Source organism: Podarcis melisellensis (assembly GCF_964234715.1).
Source record: "Podarcis melisellensis genome assembly, chromosome: 10".
NCBI lineage: Eukaryota > Metazoa > Chordata > Lepidosauria > Squamata > Lacertidae > Podarcis > Podarcis melisellensis.
This window is the reverse complement of record NC_138542.1, coordinates 32,177,035-32,193,321: the sequence shown is the minus strand read 5'-3', so window position 1 is coordinate 32,193,321 and position 16,287 is coordinate 32,177,035. Positions and strand designations below refer to the sequence as shown.

Genomic DNA, 16,287 nt, shown 5'->3' with positions numbered 1-16,287 from the left:
CAGCTCCACTGTTAAGTAGAGTGAGATGGTGGCCTCAGACCTTACATGGTGGGGAGGTGGTGGAGAGAACAGAGCTGTGTGTGTCATGTGACCTGCAGTGTGCTCCATAGGCCAGTGTCCTTCAACCTTGGGTCCCCAGGTGTTGTGGGAACTACAACTCCCATCATCCTCAGTTAGTCCACTCAGTTAGTTTAGCCAGTAGTCAGGGATCAGAGGAGTTATAGCCCCATAACATCTGGAGATCCATTGAAGAATACTGTCCTAAACTAGCCTGCTGCTCTCAGCTACAGTGGGGGAGCAGACTGTCCCTTTGTCAGTCTTGAAGTAAGTTTTAGCTACCAGTCTGGCCACTTTCCAGGATATAGAATGGGGTGTGGTTCACCATATTTGCCTCAGATAGCAAAATATATTCAGCCAGCCCCTGGTGCTGGTCTGAAAGCATTATCTGTTCTGGTCACCAGCACATCAGCGAAAGCCCAGAGAAAGATAACATGTGGTCTGTTTTGTTTTGTTTTTCAGATGGGCCAGCCAGGGAGGCTGCAGAAAGAAAAACACATAATCCACCTTTGAACACCTTGCAGCTGTAAGGTAAGCTGCATACCCCTACCCCCTGAAATTCTCAAGGAATCCTCATGTTCCCTGAGAAAGAAACAGAAAAACTGAAAAATAATCTTTCACAGAGAAATAAAACTTCTGAGAAACTGAGAACAGATTTCAAGAAAGTGCTAATTTTGTCTCCACATTATCGTCATTGGGCAAGTGTAGGCACACAGCTACATGGAGAGATCTATCCTCAGCAACCATTTTCACAATCACTACAATCACAGAAATTGCCACAGAAATTGCCTTCTCATAAGTAGTAGCAACATCCATTCATGATTTAACTTACTATGTTCCTTTGCCTTCACCTTCTGATAATTTAGTTCTTTTCTTACTGTTTGATGACTTGGACAGCAGTAAGTTTCCTGACAAGGTAAAATGCCACAAAAATTCACTTCAGGAATGACGCCAGTAGGTTTGGGGCTTGAAGACATTGTGCTGTATCTGGTCACTACAGTAGAAGAAATCCATGAGTGACACACATATCACCTTCACCAGTTTTAACATAGCGAAATTTGGGTGTGTCAATACATTCTAATTTTTCAGTTCAAACAGATTTGCTTCTTTTCAACAGTTAATTCATTCTATTTCTGCTCTCCACATTGAGTAGCAGTGCACACCATGACAATGGGAAATTTTGACCCACATACCTGCCTTCAGAAATATTACACAATTGGCATGCCACTTAAGTGAGGGTTCAGTTCTGGGGGGATCCATGCTCAAAGACAACATCATGCAAAGTCAGGAGCTCCCAGAAGCCCCTGGGGGTTTATTGTTTCATTTGTTACTATGTTCAATATTTTTGTGGCTTTATATTGTAAGTGATGTGCCATCTTCCTTACCAGGCTCTGGGATGCTTCCAGAGCCCTCACACCTCCTTCCCAGAGGCTGGTAAGGAAGAAAAACCTGCTGGGAGTGTGAAAAATAAATAAGTGCAAAATAAATAAATGGAAAATAAATAAAGGGAGAGCAGGGAATCGTTTCTCCCAATCTCCCTTTATTTCCTGCCCACTGCATAAGGTTGCATATGTAAAGTGAGCATAAGTTGTGAGTCTGATGTATAGTGCTGCCCATATATTTCTAAGTGTACTTCTTCAGCCTTATAGCCTAGAAATATGGGGCAATGTCCAATGACACCTGCCTGTTTGCACAATAGAATTCCATTTACACTTCCTGTTTCTCTTACTCACCCCCCAAGATCCCTGCAAACACACCCCAAACATCTGTTCTGAGGGCATCTCCCAACCCCCTGGAGCAGATTTAGGAGGAATGGAAGGCTTTTCAGGACTGAAGAGAGGAGAATAAATCCTGTTGTATGAGCGGATGTCCACTCATGCTCTGCTGGCTCTACCTCATGGGCTTTTTAAAAAAAAAACAGCATAATGATTTCATGGTTCTGAGAATGCAGAATTCTGTGTCACCTGCCAAATTCCATCAATGTAGGGTACAGTTTTTAGATTTACTCTATTAACATTTTTTCAGCCTCAAATAACAGCGTAAAGCACAGTACCTGTCAAAGTGGTGGGTGGAGGGAGTGTTATCAGACTTGTTGAATTGCTGGGAAAGGTTGATAAAATCACATTAGCATATTTAAAAAAAACCATGCAGCTATTACTCTAACACAGCAGCAACAAGGGTATATAAGCATATTCAAGTATGCTTTGCTAGCACCAAGTGGGAAACATGCACATAAAAGTGGCTGTTCCCAAAGAGTGCAATTGCATCTCCATGGAGGCTTGCCAATCCTTTTCATTTAATGCTTATACGCTTTAAATAGGCTGCTATCTGCCCAACCCCAGAGCATTACAAAGAGCAAACAATTAAAGTTCAAATAAGCGACAAATCAGTTACTTGCCTGCTTGTAGAACTGGCCATGACTGGGTCGGGTATGCTAAGGACGTAAATGGTGGCTATCGACAGAACACTGTAACGAGACATTTATTGCATAGATTGACATCTATCATCATATACCAAAAAAAAAAGAGTACAGAAGAGGCAAAATCTTTGAAATATCTCCTCCCCATTGTTGAAGTTCTCTTATGAGCCTCAGTTATCATTTATTTCATTAAATCAGTACTTAATATTAGGATCAAAGAAATGAAGTCTGATGGTGTTGATGATTATCACCACCATTTAAATGTGTGTCTGTGTGTTCTTCCATATAACAATAAAAACCATGTTGTTGTTGTTGTTGTTTTACAAAAAGCTTTTATGAATGAACTGATGAAGAAAACAACCAAGTGGTCGTATCCAGTGCTGCTGTTCTGCTTGCACAACAGACTTCCACTTGCACAATTGAATTTCCTCTCCTTTCCTTCTTGCAGCCTTCAAAATCTGGTCCAGAGGGTTGAGGGACCCTCCAGGACAAAATTGATAACACGTGGAGGGGCAGAGAGGAAAAGTAAGTCCCATTGCACTAGTAGAACTTTGCTTGTGCAATGCTGAAATTACATCCCAACATCTCATTAATAATATGCTTTTCTTTACCAGACTGCCATAACTGCAACCAAAGCAATCACAGTTATCTGGAAGATCCTGGAGCTGGACCATGACTGATTTTTCTCTGGAGAACACATCTGAGGAAGAAGGAAGGAAGGAAGGAGCATGGGCTTAATCCATAATGCCTATGTGGAGCAGGCAGTGTTCATCATCAGAATATTTTTGTGCGAGTACAGCTCAGAATCAACACTGAAAACTATTCAACTCCTGTTAAAGTTCTTTTGGTACCTCTAGGCAGAAGATCCCACAAGCACTTCTCACTGGGAATAAAAATGCAAGGGGTTGGACTCAGGCTTAAGAGTCAACCCACTGAAATCAATGGGCCACAAGTCTAATTTCAGTGGATTTCAGTGGAACTAAGTCTTGACCCAAGCCGGGGGGGGGGGCAGGGACTGAATAACAAACCATATGCTGCCCTTTCCTTACATCCAAAATCTGCTGCCTGAGACAACCAATTGCTGAGTTGAGGTGTCTGCAAAAAAAATTGCTCTTTTTAAAAATTATTTGTCCTTCCCCCACAGCGTGCAGTGTAGCTCACTTGCTTTAGCAACCTACAATGCATTCTTTTATACATCTGTTCAGAAGCAAGCTGCAGTTTGAAGGTTCCAGGACTGTAGCCCCAGATTCTATTGTCCTACCTAGAAAAGCCAGGATTTGACCTTCTACATGCAGAGCATGTACCCTTTCCCCAACTTCCCCATGCTTGTTCCTACCTGGAAGCAAGGTGATTTCCAGGTGTGCCCCCCCTTCCTTTTAAAGAGATTATAACCAATTCAACAGGTATTCTGTTTAAATTGACAGTCTTTTTACCTACACATTGGAGGGTTATTCGCAATCTATGTTCTTACTTTCACTCACCTTTATAGGAGCTGATTTTCTTGATGGTAAACGAGAAGTAGCTTGGCTAAAAATCCTGGAATACATATTTTTTAAAAATGCTTTATTTTGTGAATTCATCGCAGGAAGTGGAAAAAAAGAATATTAGAAGGGAAAATCAACAAGGAGGTGAATCCTGTTGTTAGCTTGCTCAGATGAATGCCATCAAATATTGTTTCTCATGCTGAAACATGCTGAAACATTGGTTAGAATGACAAACCCCAGTAGACCCGAAGGAGTGTCTTCACCCCCATAGTTCTACCCAGACACCCCCATAGTTCTACCCAGACACTCCCTCACAGTGAGAAGTGAGGTTACAGGGAACCAGGCAGAGGGCCTTCTCGGTAGTGGCGCCCGCCCTGTGGAACACATTCCCATCAGATGTCAAGGAAACAAACAACTATCTGACTTTTAGAAGACATCTGAAGGCAGCCCTGTTTAGGGAAGTTTTTAATGTTTGATGTTTTATTCTATTTTTAATATTCTGTTGGGAGCCGCCCAGAGTGGTTGGGGAAACCCAGCCAGATGGGCGGGGTATAAATTATTATTATTATTATTATTATTATTATTATTATTATTATTATTATTATTATATTTCTTCCATGGAAACTGCAATGGACATTTGGAGTGCATTCCACTTGCATGAAAATAGTATGTGACTAGAAACAGTTTTGCCAAAACAATGGACTCTTCAGAAATCATGAGTATCAAAGGGCAAATCTGACCATGGCGATAGCTACGGGTGAGTACTAATCCCTGATGCACACTGCTGGAAAAGGGTAAGATGTTGCAGAGGTGTCCACTGGACTCCACCACTGATGATATGGCAGTGGTGGCCTGGGGCTGCTAGCAGGTAGTATCCAAAACTGGTCGTCCTATGAATTCAGCTCTACCTTTAGATATACAGGCTATGTGTAACATGTTAAGGAAGCTGGTGAATTTGGCTGTGTGCCCTGAGGAGAAATGCAGATACCTTCCTGCGTTCTTTTCACTGGATGTCGTTGACTTCAAGCTGTTTATCTGTTTCAGTCTGGCTAGTTTTTTATTCCACGCTTCCAACTCTTCTATCCGGACTTCAAGATTGTTTGTTAATTTGCAAAGCTGCTTCACTGCACCCACATTCTCCATGAAAATTTGGTCCTTGAAAGAAACACAAAGAATCCCATCAATAAATAAGATGTGAAGAAAGGAATTACCTTAGCTGAGCATCCTAGATGGCTTCCTGAAGGTATTATTTCTGCCGTTTTAAACCACAAAACTCACTCCCCTTTCATTATATCATGACTAATGATGTGCCAAAGTTTTCCCTAATCTTTTTTATTTCCTCTGAAAATGTGACAGAAAAACGGAAGCTTCTTTTGCAGGGGAAGAAAACTTTTGAGAATTTGGAGAGCAGAGGTTGGTACAACACTAACCGAATCACAATTTGCTTTTAAGACTCTTGTCGATTTCAAAAGCTCTTCACCGTGCACCAGAGGAGATTGTTGTTCAGGAAACACAAGTGTAAGCTTTACAATCCTTTCGATACTACCCTTGACATGTGATTTCTCAGTTCTACCCTAAAGAGAGTTCAAGTGCATGCAATACCAACACCTTTACTCAAAATAGAAAGACCACAAAAATCCCCCCACAACCCCCAAACTGCTGGATCAGTTATGTATGCAAATAATAAAAATAATAAATTATGTGCCATCTGCACTCAATTGCCGGTGAGCACTTGTGCAGGAAAGGCAGTGACTAACAAGAAGACATCATGCAGCACCACGCTAAAACATTTGTTTTAAATTAGTGTTGTGCCTAAACACTAAATAGATCGTGACAGGCATTCGAGGTTTCTGAATGTTTTCCTCCACAAACTGTTTCCCATGGACAGATTCAGAATTCCCTGTCACATGGTACGTTCTGTGCAGATCAGATGGTGCAAACAGACTCAGCTGAACCATTTATCTTGCAACCCCAACACAACTTCCCCAGGGAGAGAAAGACAGATGGAAGAAGAGAGTCCCCTTATGCTATTTCTGAAACGGGAGCTTGGGAAGTATTTGTTTATTTTTTTTTGCTAAGCGGGATAACAGACACTGAATCAGCTAACACCAGGTCCTCTTTGTGGGCCTTCTATGAGGGGTCCTTGTTTCTTATGTATGAACCGGTCAATTTATATAAACCTGAGAAAGTACTGAGGGAATATGGTTTGAATTTGAATGCATGAAGAAGTGGCCATGCGGCTACATAGCGGAACATGTTCCAAACATGTTCCAGAGTGCACCAGAGTGAGATAGAAAGGAGGGGAGCGAGGGACATGGTAAATCTGCTATTTCTACTCTGTGACACTTTCTCATGAATTCACCTGAAACTCCACTCTGTCCCATTTCCATGTTGATCTGTTGTTGTTTTTAAAATGTGCTTATTGATTTTATTGCATTTATATCCCATCTCTCTTCCAAGGAACTCAAGTTTGCATACAAGGTCCCCTTCTCCCCATTTTATCCCCACAAACACCCTGTGGGGTAGGTTAGGCTGTGAGAGCATGACTGGAACCCAAGGCCACACGACAAACTTCATAAGTGGCCCAACACATTGCGCTACTATATCACGCTGGCTCTTCCAGATGCATTTAAAGATGTAGTTGTTTCTCTGAAAATAAGCACTTGAGAAATCTTATGATACATCTCTTGAGCTGAGAACTGCCTTGGAATATTTAGGAAGTGCACCAAGTCATTGGCCTTCCAATCTATGCATTTGCCTGGCTAGGGTAAGGTCACTAAGCATAGGCACCTCTTCAGCTTTGCAGCTGGTAACAGTGTGTGTCTCCTGGAGGTCCTCTCCACCATGAGCACCTTCCATGGTACAAAGCCTGGGCTGATGCCTCCACAACATCATGTATGGGTTGGTGGGTAGGGTTCTCCTCCACAGCTCACCTCATCTTCACAGTCCTTAAAGCCTTGTACTTTCTGTATGCATACATTCTCAGAGTAGTCACAGGTAGGCTAATTTCTGGAGGAACGAGTTCCAAGCGCCTGTTCCTCCTAACCCCACAACAGCTGAAATGGGTTCAGGGGTAGCATACTAGGTACTTGGGATCAGCAGCAGCGGATGTGTCTCTCTCCGGTGTGATGTACAGCGCAGTCCTAAACACTTAGCACTTACTGTTCACATGGAAGGTCCCTGGTCCAATCTTTGATGGTCATATGAGAATTCACAAAGACTGGATTTCTCAAGCTTCCCTAGAAGGAGCCACACCATTGGCTCAAGCCACATCGTTCCTCTTCACAAATGCAACCACGGGAGTGTGAAAGCAGCTCACACATGACATAAGAATGCTCCCTCAGGATCCTGGCTTTCTTCCTAGATGTTTGCAGGGTTGTGATGGCTTGGGCAAGCTGCCCTTTCATTCCCATTTTTCTTACTCATCACACAAACAAACACATTTCTGTACAGAGGTGCAGCCACTCCTATGGTTGAGGGAAGATTTCTACGCAAGGCCCCCAGGATGCTATACTATTTATATCGCTGTATTTCGGCAAACTGCTTTCCCACACTATAACGTGCAAATTGAAAGCTGCCATTCAGCCTTTGAATAAAGCAGTTATTGTTCCATATGTTATTAAGCTGCCACAGTACATTTAAGCCATACAAAACACCATTGTAAATGCCGTACAGAGATGGTCTGGTTTTTTTTATGGTGCCCAAATTGTACTGCCGCATATGATATGTAGCATAAACAAAACCTACACAGTTGGGAAAGCCCACACAATCAACAGAGACAAGACATTCCACAATTGGTTCGCTGAAGGGTATCTTCAAAACACTCATGGTCTTGAAGCCATTACATCGATGACATGGTCCTCTTGTCCCCCTGCACAGGAGATATGAATCTGATGCCTTTCCAACCGGTCATGCCCAGATCTCCACAAAAGTAGAGTTTGTATGAGGAGAGGGAGATAGACTGGAGTTTTATTAAGTCACAAGGTCCCGCAGAGTGCCAGAGCTTGCAGCCATTTAAGTGAAACTGTGCAAGTTCATAGTGAAATCCACAAGAGGGGAGGGGCCTGCTAAAACAAAAACTTGCAGTGTAGACCATTCCTCTTCTTTTGTACATCCCCCAGGCTGTTGGTGCCTGCTCTTTTGTGGAGGTGGATAGTGCTCCTTTGGCAACATAAGGACTGGCACTCAGATAATTTACATCACTATTAATATGGGGTACACAATATAATGCCCTGTTGTTGGACTACAATTCCCATCATCCCTGACCATTGGCCTTGCTGACTGAGGCTGATGGAAGCTGGAGTCCAGAATCTGTAGGGCACCACATTGGCAACCCCAGGTATATAGTATTAATATTTTCAGAAACAATCAAATTCGGCACATTTTTTCTGAACAGATGCAAGTATGGTTAACCTATTCCCCTTTGTGAAAATGCTCTTCTCCCATCAGGACCCAGTGATAAGAAAAATACAGGTCTACTTTATCTTGAGCAGCCTGAAAGGTATCTGAAAGATCCAAATGATGGGGCCTAGCATTTAATTCAAGTTTGCCTTTGGTCCCATTTCATGCCAATGGTGAAGGACTGAGAGTCTTGGAAGTTACTGTATTTTTTGCTCTATAAGACTCACTTTTTCCCTCCTAAAAAGTACAGGGAAATGTGTGTGCGTCTTATGGAGCGAATGCAGGCTGCACAGCTATCACAGAAGCCAGAACAGCGAGAGGGATTGCTGCTTTCACTGCACAGCGATCCCTCTTGCTGTTCTGGCTTCTGAGATTCAGAATATTTTTTTTCTTGTTTTCCTCCTCCAAAAACTAGGTGTGTCTTGTGGTCTGGTGTGTCTTATAGAGCGAAAAATATGGTACTTCAGCTGGGAACGTTGCCATAACACAAGTTGGCCAAAGGGAGATCCAAATGAAAGGAAGGAATAGCTCATTATTACCACTCCCCCCCCCCCAATGTATATTCTGCTTTTCCTCAAGGAAGCTCAAAGTGGCGTACATGAATCTCTCCCCCCACAACCCCCATTTTATCTTAACCACAATCCTTTGAGCTAGGCCAAGTCAATAGAGTGTGCCTGACCTAAGGTCTTCTTGTGTACTGCAAGGCCAAGTTGGGATTTGACCCTGGGTCTCCTCAGTTCAACATTCTGAAGTTGCCCTCTCCCTTTCCCTGCTTGGATGGGACATCTGTTTCTAATCACTGCTGTATTAAAACACAGAACCATCAAAGAGTAGACTATTACTTCTCCAGAAGGTGAATCTCAAAAATGATGTGACTAATCATGAACACTAATTACAGTGAACTTACAACTACTCTTTTTCAAAGCAAGATGGTTTACTGCACTGTAGGAAAATAGAATTACCTTATCAACCATGAGGAAATGATCCACTTTTTCTCCATTTTCACATGTTAAGTCTCCAGTGTCTCTCACAGCTCTTGGCAGAAGTTCCTGAACTTCCTGGGCAATTACTCCTGCTCACAAAAAAATAAGAGAAGGGGTGCAATCGAAAGCAGAACATTTCTCACGGGGGGTTCCTTCTGTAAGCACTCCTTGTTGCTTTACCTAGAAGCCAGAAGTTTTATTTTATTCTTAAGCACTGTAAATATTAATAAACAATGGATTACTGACTGCTTTGGAAAACAGGGAGGACCTCCCTCCAAATGGAATGGAGTATCCTGAAAAAAGGACATGGTTTATTGATTTGAATCCTTAACAGAAGATTCTACACTGCAATATTTTGTTGCAGATTCCACTTGTCTAGCTGCAATGTCTGTATGTTGTCCCTGGTATAACCCAGGAGACTATTCCTCCCAGTTCAGACCCTTGACCCACCTGCACATTTTGTACCTTATTATTTAATGGAAGACAGAGGTACCCCAATTTTGGGGCACCCTCTCTAAAGAGGTTGACCAGGTATCTACTGTGAGGTGTTTCCTGTGCTAGGCAACCCCCTTTTTATTTCCCCCAACTTTCCAGACACTTTTCTGAACTTGCGGCCCTGTGTAAAGGTTTGCTGTTGTGTTCGCATTTGCATTTTAGGTGTTTCATTCTTTTGCCCATTGCCCTGGGGATGTGATTGAAGGGCAGTCTAAAAAACACAATACAATGCAATTGATACATTCATTAATTGGATTACTGCGTTACGTTTGACTGCCAAGGCAAACATTGCAACATTATAAAGGAAGATGATGCTGGGGTGTATTCAAGATTATTATGCCTGAAGACCTGAAAACAACAGATGATTTGATGGAATACCTGTTTCGTGGATCTGGTTGATCCCCATAACAGATGCAAACTCGGGCTTGTAGTCGTATTCAACCAGCCGCATCTGTGCTATTCTTCTCAGCTGCTCATGCGTATCAACCTAATTGACCAAAGACAAGGCTTAGCGTGTTAAAATATTTAACACAGTCAAGTCATGTCAAAGGGCTTTCATGTGCACGTGCTTTTGAAGTCTGAGGTGGCCGCAGTTAATATGCCTAGTTGTTATTAAGCAGCTTTAATGCCCCCATATTCCAATTCGTATTTTGAGGCAAAGGGTGAGGCAGTGCTATTTATCTAGAAAAAGAGGTGCAGGAACTCACCACGAACACCTCCCTCGTTCTCTTATAATGGCAATGGCACCCACCTGGGGGGGGAGCCCTAGGGAGAGGGTTTCCACAAGGTGGGGTACCCCATTTTTGCCAATTTCAGCTTACCTACTGAAATAATCTGTGCCATATCCCATACCATCCCAGAGGCTTCCTCAACTCTCAGGAGTAGCTTTTTGGGGATCACAGGGGGTTGAAATTGATAGGGCAGGTTGGGTGCCCTGTTTTGTACAAGTACAAAAGTGCTTTCCACTAGTGCAAAACCACCCCTGGATGCAACCCAGATACAGTCGTACCTTGGTTCTCAAACGCCTGGTGACTCAAACGTTTTGGCTCCCGAATGCCGCAAACCCAGAAGTGAGTGTTCCGGCTTGCGAACATTTTTTGGAGGCCGAACGTCCAATGCGGCTTCCGAGTGAGTGCAGGAAGCTCCTGCAGCCAATCGGAAGCCATGCTTTAGATTTCTAATGTTTCTGGAAGTCAAACGGACGTCTGGAATGGATTCCGTTCGAGAACCAAGGTACGACTGTACAGACGTCAAAACGTAGTCAGGATAGGTTCCTTTAAAAATATATGTGGGGGGACTATATGTTTTAAATGAATGGTGTGGATGTGACCACAAAGAAGGACAACTGGGACATCATTTAAATATAAATTAGTGAATTTCGTACTTTTTGTTCAGTGTCACCTCCCATTAAAAGGCTCAAGATGGGAAAAGATGGTAGAGCATCAGTCGCCTGCAGAAGCTCCCAAGTTGAATGACCAGCATCTCCAGGTGGGCTGGGGGAGATTCCTGCCTTAAACCCTGGAGAGTTGCTGCCAGTCAGTGTAGACAATACTGAGTGAGATGGACCAATAGTCTGACTCCGTATAAGGGAGTTTCTTATGTTCCTCAGTTCCCACTTGATGGAAATGATGGGGGCGACCCCATCCCCATATAACTGCTGCCAGCCCGAGTTGGCAATACTGGCCTAGATGGACAAAATACTTTTATGCCGTACAAGGCACCTTCTTATTTTTTCCTTCCTCCCCATCCCTTCTGGCACCCTGCTAGTTTTTTAAGTGATGAGCAAAAGCTATGAAACATCTGGTTACTTCGCAACGCAATGCCTGCCTCTCAGTCGCCGTCTCCATGCGAACATGTGCTGCTGTGTTGGGAAATTACTTCCCTGTCTCGCTCACCTCCTGGATATTCTGTTTGGCTCGCCTGTCAGATGGATGCATGACTGTTCCCATAACTTTCATGTTTCCACAGACAACCAGGGCTTCATCTGGTGCGTCTGTGTTAATTCCCACTCGACCGTGGCAAACGGCGGTTTCAGGAACATGTCCTCGCTGCCAAAGCGTATCGCTGTCATTCTCAAACTGTCCAGGGTTAGAGGCCTGAAAACATTTTCAGGTCAGTAGCGTACAAACACAGAACTCGTTTTCTAAGGGGGGGGGATTAGTACCACGCAAAATCCTTCCAGAGAAATGCACCCTCATGCTTCTTTGTGATGCAGCAAAATTAACAGCTGAGTAAAGACAACCTCACCCAAAAGGAGTCGGTGTGTGTTGAAATACTTTAAAGATGCAACAGGGGGCAAGGAAGGGAAGACCTGAAGCAAACATCTGGTCCAAAATCACCTCACTGAATCTTATCAGAGAGGGAAGGGGGGCAGGATGGAGGGTGGGATTGGGAGCATTTACTAAAGCAAAGTGACTTTCAAAAGTGCACAACTGATATTAGACAAATCTGGCTAGATAACAAGAAGAGAATCTGCAATGGCATAAATCCCCCAAGGGGGTCTTCTGGGGCATGGCCTGAGCAGGACAGGGCAAGTGTCCCAGAAAACCTGGGACATCCCATTTTTTCCTCTGAAGAGGATGGTGGCCATTTTGGGTTCCATGATCTCAGGCAATTTTCCCCTTTAAAAAGCAGCTTTACCGGGCCACAATATTGTGCAGCTCCCCCAAACGCACGTCTTTGGGCGCCGTGCCCAAAAAAGCACTTTCAGCGGGGATAATTGCAGTGTGAAATTGCACAAGGTCATGGCGTCCAAAATGGCCGCCATCCTTTCACAAGAAAAAGATGGCATCCCAGAAGATGGTGTCCTGGTTTTTGTCTTTGGTGTACCGGAAGGTATGAGAAGAGACTTGCACCTATTCCAAACCCTGTTCAGCTCAGTCATGTCCTCAAAATTCAGGCCCACCCTCCATGCTGTTTCATCCAGCAATAGCCCCTTGCCAGAGGGTCCTGAAGGAAGCTTGGAACAAGGGTAAGAGCATAAATTACACTGGCCTAAATTATGCCCTCTTCCTGTTGTTAGGATTGCTCTGTCACCTGGCAATAAATTTCACTCAACTCAGCCGGACGTAATTCTGAGTAGATATGCCTAGGATTGTGCTGTAAACACTATAACATTTCGCTGGAACATCTTACCATTCAGGGAAGTGGAATGAGAATGCAAAATTAGGGCAGGTGTTCAAAATACGACGATGCTGAGATTTTAGTGATTTATTAGCGTTTATTTTAAAAAAGATCAGTCAGTCAGGAATTCAAGGATTCCCATTTGTATCCAAGCAAAACAGCACCGGGGGAAGCTTTCTCTCTTTTTAACCGTTCTCTGCCATCTGTAAGTATGTGGAGCCAAGCACCTCACAATTAGAGCATGATCTGATATGCCTGTTAACCACAACTCGGTGAGTAGATGGCTGAGTCTTCCCAGTATTGCAGGAAAAGCGGAGCAGAGCTTCTCCTTACGGGCCTTTGCTGCACATACCAAGTTAAGCAGATATTTCAGATGCACGAGATCTTATTAAGATTTTAGTCCTCTTCAGGCATTCTTAATTTGTATCTGGGGTGGCAGGACTCTGCATGACACCCCAGCCCCCTCCACCCTGACCTTCCCACATTGAGTGGCATAGTCTGGAGATGGGGGTGGAACCAAGATCAGCTGTGTGCAGTTAGAATTCCCTCTCACACCATCCCAATCAACGCAGGAAGGATGTGCTGGGCTGGTAAAGGGGTCAGGCTGAGATATGTGGTCTTGTGCCTCTCCTTGGATGCAAACCAAGAAGGCCTGAAAAGGGCTTTTGTTTACATGGCAGTCGTGGAATTTTTGGATGCTTTTTTTTAATTATTTTGCTTTTAGTTTGTTTTTAATTTTTTAAAAAATGATTTTACTGCATGGTTTTATATAGTTGTAAACTGATGTGATGTATTTCTAGAATGCAGCATTTTTTTACAAATACATTTTTAAAATGCCAACTTTTGAATGAACATTTGCAACCCACGATTTCGTGGTGATCGAAATAGTAAACACGGGTTATCCTGCTTTTATTCTCCCAAATGTCATGTGAGTTAGCCCAGGCTATGAGACCATTCCAGTTCCAAGAGCTGGATCCATTTGGCAGCCCCTTGTTGGGACTCTTTAGCACCCCAACTTTCACAGGAATAAAACATGCTTCCCACTGCAAGCACAAAGATGGGGGAAGGGAGGAAGAGGTGGGGCAAAGAGTGCAAAACCATTACTGCAGCAGCAAAGCCACCCCATAGATCTCAATAATAATACTGCACAGCTGAGGTGAAGAGCAGTAACAAAACACAGGACAGTATCCGGCACTGGACCTACCCTGACAATGATCCTTTCCGAAACATGAGCAGCCACCAAATAAGGCTGGTCTTGACTGACGGCGTACAACCCAGCAACTAACATGAAGTACCTGAATAGAATGTTGTTGTTTTTAAATTAGAAAATCATTTCAAGCATTAAAAAAATCACAGACATTGCCAAGAACTCCGGAAACAAAGGGGTGTGCACCTCAAAAACAGAGAAGCTTCCTGTACTCTGTCCAAGACTTACATTACAAGGATGCTAATGCTGTCCAAACCACACCCAAAGTTGGGATTTCCCTTTGAGTAAGGTTGCAAGCTGAAACCCACTTATCTGAAAGTCAATGCTATTGAGTCAATGGCTTCTGAGTAGACATGCTTAGGAGCTTGCCTGACAATTTCTCTCTCTCTCTGCCCAGCCCCCAGGGGATCCCACACCTGAAGCTGGGGTTTACTTTTGAGTAAACATACTGTGACACACCACCCCAATCTCTGAGCGGTGTGAGATTCCAGGGTCTTGTGTCCTTACCAGGGTCTGTTTTGGACAATGAGGCACAACAGAGATTGCGATGTCTTTATGATGTATGGTTTATTTACACGTATGTACAACCCAGGCAGTGGAAGACAGGAGTGCCTGGCATGCTCTGGTCCAAGGGGTCATGAAGAGTCGGACATGACTAAATGACTAAACAACAACAACCTGAGCCTAGATAGTGAGAGCATTCAGATCCCAACATGGTCTTGCCCTTCTACTGCTGTAGCCTTGGATTCCAACACATTGTGTCTGACCTTCTCTGCAGCATGAAACAGATAGCCTACCTCGTGCTCCTCCCCTGTCCAGCTTGCAAAACTGACACCTTTTCCTGTTTGCTTACCTCTTTTTCCACTGCATTCTGCCCCCCACCTTCCTGAAACTCTGGCCTTTTGTCTCTGTTAATTATCTCTCACCTCAGAGAGGGGCTTTCACCATTTGCCACCAGGGCCAGAGAGTCTCTGCTAATGGCCTTCCTTGTGCTCTTTTAATGGTTCATCTCTCCAGGCAATGACTTCATCGGGAAGCCAGCCTGGCTCATGTTTTAACATGATTTATATTTTAACATGCTAAATTCAGGCACCCCGGAATTAGAAGTGGGGTCCAGAATTAGAAGGAGACACCAGGCACCCCACAAGCCTATAACAATACATACACTAAGGTTGCAATCCTAAACCCACTTACCTCAGAGTAAGGCCCATTATTTCAATGGCCATGTTTAGGATTGTGCTGTAAGGCTGCACATGCCATATACATTAATTACACAATAGATAATCACTGTTCTGAACAGTGGGACTACATGTGCAAAGGTTTACCTGGGTATAAACCCTTCTGCATTGAATGGGACTTCTGAGAAGTAAGTTTCACTGGGTTCAGTGGTGCTTGCAAATTACGTCACAACTTTTCCCATAGATTTTAATAAGCCATGAGCTGTGTGTGTGTGTGTGTGTGTGTGTGTGTGTGTGTATACACACACAAATCTATATGAGAGATTTTTGTGGACCAGAAAAAGAAGTAAGATAACAGAGGAGCTGAAGAGTAATGAGCCTTAAAACATAATCACATGGTGAAATGTGTGAAATGCTTGCTGTCAAATGCAGTACCTTTGGTCAGGGTTAGGTTTTCCTTTCTTCCTCATATTATTGGCTGTTGTTTCACTAAAGTGCAATCGTGCCAAGGTTACTTTGGTCACCTGGTCTCCTGGCAGATCAACTCTATAGCACAAAAGGGGGAAAGCGCACAGATTTCAGTTTAACTGTTAATTCACAGCAAATTTTCCACAAGATGCATAACAAGTTAAACTCTCAGTCCTTAACAGAGGTGAGCATTCGCCATCTATGTAGTGCACAGAATTTTTTTTTATCACTTGTAACACACATGCACTTCAAAGAGAGCAACCCCTAATTTGAGGTGGCAGTGATAATAGGTGATTTTGCTCCCCACTTCCCGCACCCCAATTTCCATTGCATCACTCAAGTATTCATCTATTTACATTTGTGAAAAGATGTATATTGCGGGGTATCACCAGGTTATTGACAGATAATTGGCAAGACAACTTGTGAAGACTCATTTTTGGCTAACGCTCTGCTGAATCTTCTTACAGCCAGA

At 43.5% G+C, this 16,287-nt stretch overlaps 1 protein-coding gene across 2 annotated transcripts in view; it reads right to left on the bottom strand.

The window, feature by feature from the left end:
* MYRFL (myelin regulatory factor like) overlaps window positions 1-16,287 on the bottom strand; it is a 38,480-nt gene that overhangs the window by 9,704 nt on the left and 12,489 nt on the right. For both annotated transcript variants that reach the window (XM_081928018.1, XM_081928019.1), the window contains exons 9-19: window positions 15,783-15,893; window positions 14,167-14,257; window positions 11,735-11,935; window positions 10,218-10,326; window positions 9,324-9,433; window positions 4,949-5,115; window positions 3,958-4,012; window positions 3,088-3,176; window positions 2,456-2,524; window positions 2,111-2,157; window positions 890-1,051 (exon numbers count right to left, since the gene is read on the bottom strand). In XM_081928018.1, the coding sequence (XP_081784144.1) occupies window positions 890-1,051; window positions 2,111-2,157; window positions 2,456-2,524; window positions 3,088-3,176; window positions 3,958-4,012; window positions 4,949-5,115; window positions 9,324-9,433; window positions 10,218-10,326; window positions 11,735-11,935; window positions 14,167-14,257; window positions 15,783-15,893 (1,211 nt within the window). The remainder of the gene's footprint in view (window positions 1-889; window positions 1,052-2,110; window positions 2,158-2,455; window positions 2,525-3,087; window positions 3,177-3,957; window positions 4,013-4,948; window positions 5,116-9,323; window positions 9,434-10,217; window positions 10,327-11,734; window positions 11,936-14,166; window positions 14,258-15,782; window positions 15,894-16,287) is intronic.